At 37.4% G+C, this 15,785-nt stretch overlaps 2 protein-coding genes across 3 annotated transcripts in view; both read left to right on the top strand.

The window, feature by feature from the left end:
- The first annotated feature begins 1,171 nt into the window (after positions 1 to 1,171).
- ARL9 (ARF like GTPase 9) lies at positions 1,172 to 10,875 on the top strand. Of its 2 annotated transcripts, none has more exons than XM_014068798.2 (4): positions 1,172 to 1,369; positions 4,180 to 4,348; positions 4,945 to 5,120; positions 8,686 to 10,875. In XM_014068798.2, the coding sequence occupies exons 1-4, from the start codon at positions 1,196 to 1,198 to the stop codon at positions 8,863 to 8,865; spliced, it is 699 nt and encodes a 232-aa protein (XP_013924273.2). In that variant the 5' UTR covers positions 1,172 to 1,195; the 3' UTR covers positions 8,866 to 10,875. The 2 variants fall into 2 exon arrangements, with proteins under 2 accessions (XP_013924273.2, XP_087572511.1); XM_087716385.1 differs by lacking the exon at positions 8,686 to 10,875 and adding an exon at positions 5,554 to 6,250.
- Positions 10,876 to 13,926: 3,051 nt separating this feature from the next.
- The window catches only part of SPMAP2L (sperm microtubule associated protein 2 like), a 33,748-nt gene continuing 31,889 nt past the window's right edge, over positions 13,927 to 15,785 (top strand). Inside the window, exon 1 of the mRNA XM_014068802.2 lies at positions 13,927 to 14,239. Coding sequence (XP_013924277.2) covers positions 14,221 to 14,239 — 19 coding nt within the window. The 5' untranslated portion in view covers positions 13,927 to 14,220. The remainder of the gene's footprint in view (positions 14,240 to 15,785) is intronic.

Here is a 15,785-nt window from a genome sequence, read left to right as displayed (position 1 = left end):
TACTGCAGTAACATTTTAAAATCCTGTATCATGCTTTTGTATTTTATCCGTTTCTATATTCCCTAATTTTCCATTTATGGACTATTAAGAGAGTACAAGTCATCCTCGACTTATGACCACAATTGAGCCCAGAATTTATGTTGCTAAGTGAGAAATTTGTTAAGTGAGTTTTGCCCCATTCAATGACTTTTTTGCCACAATTGTTAAGTGAATCACTCTAGTTAGTAACATGGTTGTTAAGTGAATCTGGCTTCTCCATTGACTTTGCTTGTCAGAAAGTCACAAGATCACATCACCCTGGGACACTGCAACTGTCATAAATATGAACCAGTTGTCCAGCATCCAATGAAAATCACATGACCATTTGGATGTTGCGACTGTCATAAGTGTGAAAAATTGTCACTTTTTTGAGTACTGTTGTAACTTTGAATGGTCACTAAATGAACTGTTGTAAGTCAAGGACTACCTGTAGTTTAGTTATGATAAGGTTTAAAACAATAAAGTGTAGCTCTTGGCAAGTTCCAAACAAAAAATGTTTAAAAAAGGGGGGGGGACAGGTTTTTAAGCAGCAATGCACCTTGCAATTGCTATGTCATAAGTAAACGAATGTTGCAGAAGTATTTAAACTTTTTTTAATGTCTAATTGGTAATGACTTTCTTAGTGGGTAGAAAATATACACACTTAACGTGTTCAGAAAGAGCCTAGAATCAATGGTATGTATTTGCGCTCAGGCGATAGCATTGCTGGTGCTCTTGAATCAAGTAAAGCCATTCCTTGCCTAATTTAAAAGAAACTGCATATTAGTGCAACAGACCGAACGCCAAACGCCATGTCTTGCGCAAGTAAAGCGATCCTTTCTCTGGCTGCCCAGAGCCTCTGAGAGATTTTATCGCTTATCCCTCTCGTTCGCTTCAGTGGGAATAACTGCTCCGTAAACGAGTAGGCAGGATCGTGCTTTCGGCCACAAATCCTACACGCCTGTTGTTCACACAATACTAAGGCTCATCCGCTTGGAAGAAACCGCAGGGACCCTCCTTCCGGCATAAGCTGTTGTGGACGCAGCGGGGGCGGAGCCCCAACGAGAAGAGGCGGGCCTTGGAATCGGGCTCCGCCTGCGCACCGGAGGGGACCGAAGTAAACGTCGCCGATCTTGTTGCTTCCCGTCCTGCCCGAGCTCTTTTCTCCCGGGCGGTCATGGCGGGCAGCCTGCGGCAATTCGCGTTCGTGGGCACGGCGGTTGCCGTCACCGGTGGGGTCGCCTATGCTCTTTGGCGCAATTACCTCTCCACCCAAGAGCCTCCGGGACGCGACGATCAGCAGTCTCGGCTCCGGGTGCAAGAAGAAGGCACAGGGCCGCCGGCGGGACAGGTAGTGAACGCGTGGGAATTAACTTCCAAGGCTGCAAGTAGAGCCCCGTGCATTTAGGCACTGTTCTTGTCAGTAGAAGTCGAACGGGTAAAACTCTAATTACTTGTAACTTTTTTTCTTTAAAAAAATGTAAACTGTTTGCTGGTTCTCCCTTTTCACAAATGGAGTTAAAGAAGAAGGGTTCTGGTGGGAACTGTATTTTTGGGACATTTTTCCTAATCTCAGTATTATAACAGTTCTGGTCGGAAAGAGGAAAGCCACGGGGAAAAAAGTAATTCAACATCTACTTTCTGGAAAACCTTGCAAAAGTGGGTTTTTTTAAAAAAGAAGAAGATGGTTGTTGGTTTAAAATTAGGTGTTGGGTTGAAATATGGGTGACTCAGCCTCCTGGAAGTCAAAACATTTGCTCCTGGGTAAGTACAGGTGGGATCAGACCACACTATTGATGGGAGGTTATAAAAGAAGAATGTTGTTGTTAGTTGTGAAGTCATGTCCCACCCATCGCGACCCCATGGACAATGTTCCTCCAGGCCTTTCTGCCCTCCACCATCCTCTGGAGTCCATTTAAGTTCACACCTTCTGCTTCCACGTGACTCCACTCCATCCAGCCATCTCATTCTCTGTCGTCCCCTTCTTCTTTTGCCCTCAAATCTTTCCCAGCATTAGGCTCTTCTCCAGTGAGAATAAATAGAAACAAATCTTGCTTTATCCCACCTGCTTAGAATCTGCCCATTTGATTTTGGTTCCAACAGTCACTCGAAGCAAATAATCCGTAGAAGTTTTTGTAAAACATAATTTTGTAAGGTATAATTTGTAAGAATTTTAAATTAGATTTAATTGGGGAATTATATGAAACTAGATTACATTTATTTAAATTAATTTAAAATTTTAATTAATTAGATTAATTGGCGAGTTAGTTTAAACGTGCCAATATACCACTACCCTAAGAGGATAATTGGTGTTCATGGTATCTGCTAGTTAGGTCTAGCACTAGAAGAACAGGTGTTGAAAACTATGGCAAGAAGTTACATTTCAACTCTGGTTTCCCACTAATTTTTCCAATGGGAACATTTATTTCTATTATTGTTGGATCCTCATCTGTTTGGAAATTGTTTGGGTTTTGCCCCAGGCGTTGGAAACAAAAACAATTCTTCCATCTCAATGTTCCACCAAACATGGTCATATCACTTTGTTTTCCAACGATACTCATTTGTTTGCAGGCCTGATTACAACTTGATTGCATTTGAAGATTTTTTTTTAATAAGGAGCTACTAAAAGGTTATACACCAACTAGTAGTTTTTCTCCTCTAAGTAAATTTATACAAACTTAGCTTTTGGAATAAATACGTTGAGGAAGAAAAGTGGCCAAGACTGTAACTCCAGATTTTGTAAGCTCTTGGTTCTTTTTAACTATCTGAAGGCAGGCATAGATCTTAACCATTACAGATTTATTTATCTCTTTGAGATCATGAAAGGCTTAGATAAAATCAGTCAGGTAGAATCCTATTAATGCAGAGTGGAAAGAGATAAGAATAGAAACCTTCCAGAGGGCTAGCCCTCCTTTGTTTTACCTTGGTATCTTAGCAATTTGAATGCCAAATCAACATAATAGTGAACCATTTGGAATTGTTTGTTTCATTGCTGTTGTGTACACATATCATTTTCTTCACTTGATACAAGTTTCTGTTATGAGATGACTATCAATTTATGCTCTTCTTATTTATAGAGGGAAATCCAAAAATCTGTTGTCTTTGTTGGCTGGTGCATTACATGGAGGCAAATTAGTGAAGGAAGCCATTTTTTTGCTTCAGTTGCCTTTCCAAAATCCTAGCATGTTTTGCACATCCATTCTGGATACTTTTATAATATTTGCACATTATTGGCTGGGGCCGATTTAAAGACATATGAAAGATTTTAGATTGAGAAGACTGGTTTGTCTGTTTTGATATGTTACTATTGATGGATTTGGTAACCATTATGATTTTTTAGGATGGGAAATATTTGACCCTCTGGATTTGGTCATTATACGTTTGATTGGTTAAGGCAGCCCAAATTCCAAGAAGACATGTTTTGTAGAGCTACAATGCAGAACATCCTTGGTTATATTGGCTGCCTGACTTGAAGTTTAGTAACCACTGGAGCAGGGGTGTCAAACTGGTGGCCTGCGGGTCAGATGCGTCACTTGCAGACCGTGCCCACTCCCGCTCCTCAAATGAAGAAATAGCAATACGCTATATGAGAGCAATGTGAAGTGGCAAGTTCGACACCCGTGCACTCGAGGATCACCAGATACCTATCCCAGCTGTAAATGATGATATTAGTATAATTTTCAGAGTATTACGCATGTTTTGGATAGTAGTTTATAGGCTTGTCTTTAATTATAATCCCTTTGTGTAGTTTTCTAAGGTCCAGATTTCTTACCTGCTTTTACTTGTCTGCTTAGAACTCTTAAGTATCTATCAACCCAACTAGCTACTCCAATTATGATCAGAAACAGTGAACTACGATTCAACAATTGCTATAACAACATTTGGAAAATTAGCTATTTCAGTTTCTAAACATCTTTTGTCACTTGTAACAATTTTATGCTGATTTAGCCAAAACAAATCTAATTAAAACATTTGATAGATACAGTACTTACATTGAATAATGTAACTATGCTGACCTGGAATTCTAACCCAATTTATGTGTAGTCGGTATATGTATGGTCAGTCACTAGTAAGGGAGGTTGACCACATAATCACCACTCCATTATTTTATTTGTTCAAATGTCTACTTTTCTGATAATTGTTTTGTCTTGTATTTTGTAGGATATACCATCCAACAAGCAAATCTTGGTTCTAGGCTTAGATGGGGCAGGAAAAACCAGTGTTCTCTATTCACTAGCAACTAACCACGTAAAGCGCAACACAGTTCCCACCAAAGGTTTCAATGCAGTGTGCGTCAACACAGAAGAAACAAAGATGGAATTCCTAGAAAGTAAGTATAACTATCTTATAAGAAACACACACGCTCACATTTGCGAACCGATAGGGAAAGTAAGCCAATATCATCCCTGACGCAGACATTCAATTTAAAAAGTACTGTGTCATAAGATCCATCCCATCTATTGGTCATTAAAGAGAAGTCATATTTGTCAGGGTTCCAAATAGCATCCAAAAGTAAATCAGAGTCCAAAGCAAAGTATTGCTCAAATTTTGTTATGGCTACATAGCATCTATCTCCATACAATCCCCCTCCCATTTTCCCACAATAGAAAATGCATAGTAGAATAATAAAAAGTGTGGCAGGGCAAAGATCAAAAAAAAAAAAAAAAGATGGATGCAGGCCTGACAATATTATCATTTTTTATTCTATATCTTAATTCCAGTTGAATGTATGCACTTTAACCTTAGTATTTTTCTGCTATATTTTGAATTACGCATGATAACTTTTGGCAAGATTTTCTATCATGTGCTTCAGCATTTCCGTGAAATGAGTTTGAAACGTAGCTGCCTCCTGTTGAAAGTTTTACTATGCTGATGGGAGTTTTAATTGATAATTGCTGATTCTTTTCCTGTATTATTGATTTACAGTTGGGGGCAGTGAGTCTTTAAGAGAGTATTGGAAGATGTATATGCCGAGAGTCCTGCTGCTGATCTATGTTGTAGACTCAGCAGATCACGAACGCTTCCCAGTTGCAAAAACACTTCTTCATCAGTTGGTCCAGAATAATTCTACGTTGCCAGTAATGATTCTAGCCAATAAGCAGGTAAATATAAGCTGTAGAACCCAGAGCAGAATGGTAGCTTTCTGGTGAGTGTGTGAGAAACCTTAATTCTATAACGAGTATCATTCAATAATTTCTATAATGGTTTCAGTGCAGGAAGAAAGGATCAGAGTTGTGGTCCTTGATTATAATCAATTTGTCTTAATGGTATTGCATTATTATTTATGCTGCATTTTCTGTAAGTAAAATTAATGGTTTGGTTCAAACAATGACCCTTTGGTTTTCATTTCTAGCAAAATATGTGCCCAGCTATATATACTACTGTATATATTGATGTGCTAATAGTATATGGTAGCATTGTTTGTTTGTTTTGGGACTTCAACTCAGTCTTGATGTCTGGTGACTACCTGGTCTAGTCCCTGTACTTTTCTTGCAAATATTTTTTGAAGGTGGTTTGCCTTTTACAGTTTCCTAGGTCTATGCTATGGTTTTCCTAGTTGCAATGTATGGCTGTGAAAGTTGGACCATTAGAAAGGCTGAGCACCAAAGAATTGAGGCCTTTGAACTATGGTGCTGGAGAAGACTCCTGCCAGTCCCTTGAACTGCAAGGCGATCAAACCGGTCAGTCCTAAAGGAGATCAACCCTGACTGCTCTTTAGAAGGCCAGATCCTGAAGATGAATCTCAAATACTTTAGCTACCAAATGAGAAGGAAGGATTCATCAGAGAAGAGCCTAATTCTGGGAAAGATTGAGAGCAAAAGATGGAGACAACAGAGAATGAGGTGGCTGGATGGAATCACTGAAGCAGTAGGCGTGAGCTTAAATGGACTCCAGAGGATGGTAGAGGACAAGAAGGCCTGGAGGAACATTGTCCATGGGGTTGCAATGGGTCAGACACAACTTTGCAGCTGACAACAACAAGGACTGAGAAGAATAACTGGACTGACCCAGCTAAGCTTTATGCCTAAGACTGGATTAAAACTCATGGTCTCGTTTCTAGCCTGGTGCCTTATCCACTACACAAAACTGGGTCTCCATATAGGAGCATAGTAATGGCCAGGACAGTGGCTTCAAATCCCCGACAAGCTTCCTGACCCATATTTTATAGACCTCTTGTACTTACATACGGCAAAGTATGTGTAATTTCTATCTATAAAACCTAAATACTGAATGCTATTCTCTGGTATCATTACTGTAGTTGGGATTATTTAAATCTCAAAAATCATTGGACTTTATCTCAGAATTAAAGAGACAATTGTTGAGACAGATGTGATAGCATTTACTAAGATATTTGCCAAAGCCAGATAACAGTAATATGTTAGGTAAAGTTTGTTCTTCAAAGGTTTTCAGCTTCCATTTTAAAACTTTTCCTAGTTATCTCCTGGTTGGAATGAGCAAAAATATATTCTAAAATCCTATAAAATGTATTTTTTTTAACTATACACTTTACCTTCTAAGTTCCTTGGATTCTGCTTTCGTTAGTAATTGCATACAGGTATTCCTCAACTTACAACCATTTATTCAGAGTTATTGCGGTGCTGAGTTATGCTCATACTTACAACAGTTATCCAATGTCTCTTGTGGTCACATGATCAAAATAGGGCCCTTGGCAAGCGGCATGGATTTATGATGGTTGCAGCATCCCAGGGTCATGTGATCCTTGTTTTTAATTTTCCGACGGCCTCTTATAACTAAAATCAATGGGGGAAGCCAGATTTGCTTTGCTTAATGAACTCAGGGATTCGCTCAATGACCACAGCAAAAAAGGTTGTAAAATAAAGTGTAGTTCACTTAAGAACTGCCTCACTGAGCAAGACGTCTCAAATGTGGTCATAAGTCAAAGACTATCTGTTGCCAATAACAGCTTTCAATCAACTCTCAAATACAATAGAGAGAGAGCCTCTCTTGATTCAGATGTCCAAGAAAAGGTTCAATGTTATCTAAAAACTGATGACAGAAAAAAAATTGATAAATATCAAAATTATCATCTCAGTAGCTTCCTATAGCGGCAAAGAGCAGCAGAGAAAGAATAGAAACTTGTGAGGTCTCGCGATACAAATGCTTAGCAGAAATCATCTACTGTAAATTTGTGATGGTATTATTGCTACAGATAGGAATGCATCCATCCATCTCTTATTATTTTGGTGGGATCTACCAGAATAAGCTGTGTTATTTTGGCGTGATCTACTTATTTATTTTCTCTTTTAAGACAGTTGCTAATCAGTAAAATTATAAAAGTGATATGCAAAAAGCAAATCCATCTAGTCAATTTACTTGTCATGTTATCAAATCAATAAGAAAAGCAAGGAACCTTGAAGCAAGTTATCACATACAAAAAGTCTTATGCCATCCTTAGAAAACTAATCTGTAAGACTTTTGCTTGACTCTCATTTGGGGCTTAGTTTCTCAGCCTCGGGGCAGTAATAGAGGACTACCTTTTTGTATTTTATCTTACAGGTAAGAACTGTGAACTTAGAATTGAAACTGAAAAGATCCAGGCAGATAACCTTTTTTACCACAAGGCTTGTTAATTGATTTTATATTTTCTGACACCAAAAATCTCTACAGGGCCCCAGCAGGTGTTGTCACAGGGATCCATTGTGCACAAAGAAAAGGATTGCTTTAAGCACAAGCTCTTTGAAGATGAGATCAGTTGTTCCAGACTTCAGAGATAAAACAAATCCAATACAAAGTAATATTACAGCATTTTAATCTGTTAGGATATTCAATTACAGAATTTAAAATTGCTATCTTAGAGCAATCAAATTTCTCCAGCATCATACAGCTGAATTCATATCCATCAAAAGTCTATCTCAGAGAATCTTAACACACACAATGGATTTTTAATCTTTTGTATGTATGTTAACATGCACTTTCAATCACTGTTAATTGCTGGTTACTGCCTGAATTAGTCCTTGCAAGATCTTCCTAATTTTTATTCATTTGGAGAAAAAATTAAATATCATCCTGAGAAATATTTCAGCATGTACTGTCTCTTATAAGTTCAGTGGAGAAAAAACAATGGAGAAGATTCCATTCAGAAAAGATTCCATGTAAGGAACATTAATTATATATGAGAAAGTTAAACAGTCAGATCTGGTTAAAATGTGGATGAGATACCCTCAAGAATTTGCAGCAATGTAGATTGAAAAGAAATAATGGAAGAAGACAAGTGTTTCCACATTGCATCTGTATCTAAATAGGAAACAGATATAGCTAAGATTGATCTTCCTACAGGTTTGTTGAATTTCTTATGCATCAATCACTGTCCTAACAGATTCTGCCCCTCGCCCCCCGCCCCCCAGTGCTTGAACAACAGAAAAATGCTGCTTCTGGGACGTGTGTGGCCCAAATGACAGCTGTAAATTTGGTCTTTTTTGAATGCCTATATTTTAATGTATGTAGATTACTTACAGTACATCTTGTGTGAAGGACTCATCCCATGAAAAACTTGTATAATAAAATAATAAATTCTTTGCCCCTAGGAATATTGTTTCTTCATAGTTTTACTAGGTGTTTTGACGGGTCTGTGAGGGAGATGATTGTAACCCTGCTTTGAAAAAGCCAAACTGAATAGATTAATGTCTCTTTTCTTTTGTCGGACAGGATCTTGCAGACGCATATTGTATCACAGACATTCATGATGCTTTGGCTTTATCTGAAATTGGAGACGAAAGGAAGATATTTCTGATTGGTACACATGTGGCAAAGGAGGGCTTAGAGATCTCTTCCGGCTTGAAAGATACCCGGGAACTGATTACACAGCTGGTGTCAGAAATTCTGTGATAATGAGACGGAATGGAATGCCATAATAGGACATGGAATGGCAACTATGAGTAGCTCTCTTCTAATCTTGATGGCAGTCAGACCCCAGATACAGAATTGCTAGGAAAATGGTTTTGAAATGGAAAGAAATGTTTTGTTTAGAAGTGCTTTAGCAGAAAAGAAGACAGTATGCTCTGAGAGCCCAACATTTCTACATGTAATATGTATTTCTCCGAAACATTTCTTTTTCTAGGTTGTTTCACATGTGATCACTCCTTCAATTTAAATGCATATTTCTGTGTCAGCTTTCCTTTAAAAAAATACTATTGTGTAGCATTTCAGAGGAGGCCAAAGTTGCTAACCTGGCTAAATACTTATTATCTCTAATATACAGGGCATAGAGAAAAGATTATACCCTAAGAGTGTTTTAGGGACTAGAGATTTCATGTTCAAATAACTCTGGAGGTTATAAATTATTTTCTTACTTGAGAAAATTTAATGGAAAACATATATAGAAGTATACCTATTCATGATCTTTCCTTGGGACACTCCAGGGGAGAATAATTAAGCAGAACTACTCCACAGTTCTTTTAGTATTATCTCAGTTTTGTTTATTAACAATGCTGAATTCAATTCTGGAATTAAAAAAAAGTAGGATATAGTAGTGATACTTTGGACTTTGGTGTTTGAGGAGCCCTTTTCAAAATACGATTAGACAAGAAAACAAATTTACAGATTACAGAAAAAACCTAGATCCCTCACTTGAGGCAAAAATAACCAAGTTCAAATTATATTTTAAACTTAAGATGGACCATTGAGAAATCTATAATTCTGGGAAATTGGCAGGAAAGATGATGGACTTGATTACAGAAGTGGTGGGGCACCACTGAAAGGTCTAAATTTTAGGGACAGAAAACATCCTGGAGAAAGTCTAGGAGATATAAACATCTTAATCTCCACTACCAGTAAACTCCATGCTCGCATTTCATCAGCTTTAGCATGTGTTCAATTACCATCTTTAAAATTTGGTTCTACCAATTTCTTCACTAATGTTTATTTACTATTTAATCCCTCAAAGTCGTATTTCTAAAATCAAGAGAAATGAGACCTTCAAAACTGGCTTTTCAATCAAATAACCAAATTCCAAGGCCAGTATTAATAATAGTAGGATATTATTAGATTATTATTAGATAGGAGGACCCAATAATGTGGCTGTGTTCCAGCATTTTAACATCTCAGACTTCTGCCTAATCGGGTTGGTTAATTGGAAATCTAAAGATAAAAAACATTGATATGGCGAATGAGTGAGAATTGATATGAGAATGAATAGGGTGGTGTTTGCTTCAATTGGTAAAATTTACCCTGAAGATCTTCAGTAGATCTACTCCAGGTGATAGGATACACTCACCTTTTTGTGCTCCAGAGGAACTTCTATTGTAGAGTTCATGCTGATTTCTGAAAATTCAGTCCCTGTTTAAATTTTAGTATTAACTTCCACCTTGACAGTAATCACTTATCATTAATAGACTCCTTTTCCTTGAGTCTACAGAATAGGACAACTGCCTCTCAACCTTGCTCCCATCTGTTTTGTCCCTCATCTGATAGATACCATCCAATACAGTCTAGTACAGTGTTCCTCAAAGTGTGATCCTTTCAGGAGCCTGCAAAATGAAAAATATGTGCCAGCTTATGTTGAAAAACAATACATTATTAAATGCCATCAAATGAAATGAAGCACATGTCAATTTAATACAGTAAATGTTGATGAATGTAACCTGTGCAAGTAACAGCTATTTTGGGGTTCTTTGTAAGTGTTAAAAGTGGGAAGGAATCCTAGGGGGGGGGAAGAAACATTAGTAAAATACTGCATCTTAATTTCTTAAATCGTAGTTCAACCATTTGAAACAAATCATTGGTAAAATCAAGGATACTTTTAACATTTTTTGCCACTGTTCAAAAAAGTGACTGATTTACCTCAGAACTGCCTAATCAAACTCCAACCCATTGTTCAAATAAAGAGCCCAAACCTTGGTTTGTAAGAATAGTGTTTGAGTGAAGGCTATATTAATCCAGTTTATAGAAGTGCTCAGTTCAGCAATGATTCTCCCTATCATGAAACATTTCTTATACTAAAAGTGTGATAAAAACATTCCTTAGAGAGAAAAGACAATACTATACATTAATGAGATAGAGTTCCAACAGGCAGTAACAAATAAAGATGATTGTTCTGGCATTTTATATTATGCACCCTTTGGTAGTGATTCTCTTGGCTCGCCATATCTGATGCATACCCAGGTTAGTCCCCAGCTTCACATAACCAGATCTAAAACTGATGTTCTTGTTTTAAAAATGGTAGACCCCAGGTAAAAATGGGATTATGCCAGAATGGTTGAAAACAAATCCTTATTGATGAGTTTCTCTGTTAGCCCTCCTACTTACTGCCATTAATAATTCTTCACCCCAAAGAATTGGATAATTCTATCACTTATTATACAAGTAAGGTGATGGGCAAAACCAATTCTATGCTCAATTTTTGACCATAAACTTTTATAGATTGCTTGTATTCGGAGAATATCTTGGTCCCTGAACTAGCATGCTTTGGACCAGGATATTCCACCATGGATCAGTGCAATTCTGCACCATTTAGCTGCAAAGTATTCCTAGCCTAATGTTGCTCTCATTTAGGTCCTTGAGAGAGTCTATGAGGAAATTACCTGCAGCAAGCATCCATTGATCATCACTTGTCAAATTTTGCTACATCAAAATGCAGCACGGGTTAGAGGCAATTGTAATGGCAATTTAACAACTCTGTCCACAGACAGGTCAAACAGTGCGATAACCTTGACGTTTTATTGTTTAACCTCTGCATAAATGACATTTATGTAGCTCTTTTTATACTAGAGTTCCACTACTCCCAACACTTGCCCATTAACCTATTTCAATCCTCTTGTACATAGGAGATGCATCCATATTATCTGTAATTTGAAAGGATCTTCAGAGGTGCCTAGCTGCTATAATGTCCTGTCCTAGGAAATTTCTTGATATCAACTACTATAGTCTCAAGTTTAGATATCTTTAGAATACACCTTAAGTCCCTTGTTAAATGGAAAATTAACTAATTGATTAGGTCAAGATTGGAGAGGAGGAATAAGAGGCAGTTGAGGATGTTTTATTATAATGTCAGTTTTATAGGTCCTGCATGCTGGCTTAATTCTCCTGTGCTACATTTTCTACTAGGTAGACAAGATAAGCATTTCATATCTGAGCTCTGGTACCAATGTTACTCAATAGCTACATTTTCTGTTAAATACAGTATGAAAATCTGCTTTGGGCTGAACTCAATAAACTGGGGTTGTCACCAAATCTATACAGGGTTATACAAATCTAACCTTTGATTAACAAGGGCAATTCTGGCACTCTGGTTGCTATGGATAAGGAAATCATTGCAGTCATCAAGCAAGGATATCACATGATTGCCATTTGCAATCTTCTGCCATGTTCTCCATTGACTTTGTTGGAAATCAGCAAATAAGGTGCCAGTGGTGGCCGCCTGAGGGCGGGATGCTAAAATGGTAGAAATTCCAGGACTAGGCAAAAGTACCACTGTTCAAATGGTTGCTAAATGAGTGTTTGTTAAGCAGGAAGCACCTTAAACATCCATTAGATTGTCAATTATGCCACTTTGTTCCATTTGTAACAAATACAGCTTGGTTCCTCAAGCTATAAGCTCAGGGTGACATTTCATTTTAGTTTTACAAAAATATTAACAATTTTGATTTGATTTCAGGCTTAGCTGGTTGGTATATTTTAGATAGTTTATATGGCTCTTACCTCCTATTTTTATATTGTATTATATAATTTATTTGCTATGTTATCTCATGGTTTTGAATTTCTGTTTGTTACTTTGATTGGTCATTTAATAATACTAGCAGTCTTAATATAAATTCCTTGAAGAATTGAGAGTGTCTTGAAAAGTTTAAGTATCCCATATAAATTGGGATAATGTCTTTATTTTTCATATAACATCATACGTCTTGTTTTTATTGTTGTAATAACTTTATAGTCCACTCAAAAAAGTTGTGGTCAAAACTGTTTGTGAAAAGATGAATCTGGCTTTGTACTTCCAAGGTCTCAGCCAATTTAGATGCGATACCAAGCACCTTCTTTTGCTGATTTTCACATAAACAGCTGTCACTTTTAAAGCGTCAGCCGGAATGACCCAAGCGGTCAAAACCCAATCTTCAAAAATGGGTTCTCATCTTTTAAAATAGTGCGGTAATGTTTTAAAATAGTTCCTCCACCCAGTTTTCTGTCTTAAGACCATAAGCCTGGATATTTCAGTGTAAAAGTGTGCCCCTATGAATTGGGGGCAGGGACAATTAATGGGAAACATTTCCTGTGAAATATTAACGGTAGAGAACTCTCATTCTTTGCTTCACTGTGTGGCATGTTTATCTTTCACAACTCTTGATGGCCTTGGCTGGAGAAGCCTGAGGGCTCCTGTGATCTAATCCCATTCAGTATCGTTGCAATTTTCAGCCTAGAGGTACTTTCAGCAACGCAATAAAATTATTTTAAGAAATATTTGGTGGTGATAGTAGTGCTAGGTTACACTGACATTGGCAAGAAAATGTAACAGAAGACGCTACTTTTGTTTTTAAAACAAGTTTAAAAACTTTTTTAAAAAATTGTAATAATAAAATTTTTACCAAACTTTTCTAAAATGTTTTCTGCTTGAATGTGATTTTTAAAAAAATTAAATCAGAATATCTTTTTTAATTATGCATTTTACTGATATAAAAGTATTGTACCGTGTTTCCTGCAATGACCTCTCCTTTTTTTGCTAAGACAAATGCATCCGAAAGAAGGTGATAGAAATGTCTTGACTTCCTTTCCTTGGTTTTTCATATTTTTAGAGCAATGTTTCTCAATCCCGGCAAATTTTAAGTCATGTGAATTTCAACTCCACGGCTGCATGACTGAGGAATTCTGGGAATTGAAGCCCACATGGCTTACAGCTGCTGAGGTTGAGAAACACTATTTGAGAGCAAACAGATAGTGAATATTCATGTTAGATATAGTAACAAGGGGAATCAAAGCAATTTTAATAATTGCACAGAATCCTCTTGCATAGAAAAGCAACTAAATCGAAAGGGCGAGCCGAAGCGACTGGACTGCACTGTTAAGATAATCTGCGGATTCTAGGCGCCCTCCCACGGCACAAAAAGGAAGTGCAGAGAAAGAGAAACAAACGGCAGTGTTGTCGTGGCGACGGGAACAAAGAAGAACGCAAGGTGCGCTCCCGAGCACCCGCTTTTCTACAACTGCAAGCTGCTGCGTGAACTAGGAGAAGCAGGGCTATTCATATCGCGCAGGATGGTCCAGCAACGATCGGGTCAGTAAAGGGTACACCGTCTAAAGCGCCACCGTCTTCCCGGGTAGAACCTGCCCTCTGTTGGGCATTGCAATTATGACACCTCGCAGAATGAGACCCCTCAATGCACAGAATGGATTTTCGCGGGAGGGGAAAAGCAAAGATACTATTTTATTTTTACTTTTGATTTAAGAGAAAAAGTGGGTCTTGAAGGACAAGCTATCATCACTATCGTGGCTAAATAGGTCCCTCTCGCTTATTTTTTCTTCTTTGTTTAAAGACAATAAGATTGTACTGATTCCACCGTAAAGGGAGCACTTTGCGCAGCTGGATGGATTTTATGGAAACTATCTTTTATTTTACCACTTGAGCTAGCTGTCATTTCTCATTGTTTACAAATGGGGTGCAACAAATGTATTTAATGCTGTGCTTAAATGCTGTACTTAAAAAAAACTAATTGTGTAAGTTTCTGAAAATCCCATTAATAATTTGCTTATCAATCCCCATAATGCTCATTTATTTATTTTTAACTCTTTGTGAACTTAGGAAGGCCAGGAGCAGTGCTAATACTTCTGTGTGCAAGCCTTGTCTTTTGAAATCTAGAGATAGCAGCTAGTCTTTTTACTTCTTTTATTTACACCCATGTACTATTTAATTTTTTTATTGCTGTGATAGCTAGAATTTATATATCACATGGAACTGCCTTTGCCACTTAACCACCAACTGGTAATTAACTAAATAAAATAGTTCTCCAACCCACATCCCCTGTGCGGCAGCCATCCAGTAAAATCCTTTAGAAAATAAATTTATTGGGCCTCAAATTTCAGAACCAATATAGGCAATAGTTTTATGGTAGCCAAAAACTCAGAGATTGGTAGCACTCTTTCTGACTTAACAAATTTTTATTAAAAGGCAGTAGGTTCTGTGAACTACAGTTCATTACAAAATTATTAGAACAAAAACAATAAAAACCAAAAGAAAAATACATCATTCATTGACTTAAGCCCTTATTTCTTCATTATATGAGGTACCTGAAAGTTTAAGATAATTGTAATTCCTAGCATTCCTAGCTAATGGAACTCAAGTGATGCTCCCGATATTTTGGGATGATGATTATTATTCAATTATCAGAGTGTTACAAACAAATACAATCATGTAGACAGCTCCAAAAATAAATGATCTATGTAACTATTAACCATGCCAGAAAAGTTGCACATAGGGCGTATTACATAGGATAAACTTCCATAGCACTTCTCAGGACCATATAAATCCATGGAGCAAGGGTTCCCATTCTGGGGTGCTCCACTCCCAGGGTGTGTAGGATAGAATTTCAGGGACTACAACAAAGAATGGCTTGTGATCTTTTGTGATGAGTCACAAGTCACAATTATTTTTGTACAGGGTATGAACATTAACCAAACATTTCCTGAGGGTGTGGACCATAGAAAAGATTGGAAACTACTGCCATAGAGAATAATATACTCTCTTTTTGTATTATAAAGCATATCCTGCTTAAGGTGCTGAATAAGGGAATCATGCTAATATTTGCAGCCCAAAACAAAAGTCT

Source organism: Thamnophis sirtalis, unplaced genomic scaffold (assembly GCF_051295495.1).
Source record: "Thamnophis sirtalis isolate CommonGarterSnake01/CBP01778 unplaced genomic scaffold, rThaSir2_p1.2 scaffold_5, whole genome shotgun sequence".
In the NCBI taxonomy this organism is placed as follows: domain Eukaryota; kingdom Metazoa; phylum Chordata; class Lepidosauria; order Squamata; family Natricidae; genus Thamnophis; species Thamnophis sirtalis.
Note: the sequence above shows the minus strand (reverse complement) of the source record. Positions and strands in the feature narration are given on the sequence as shown.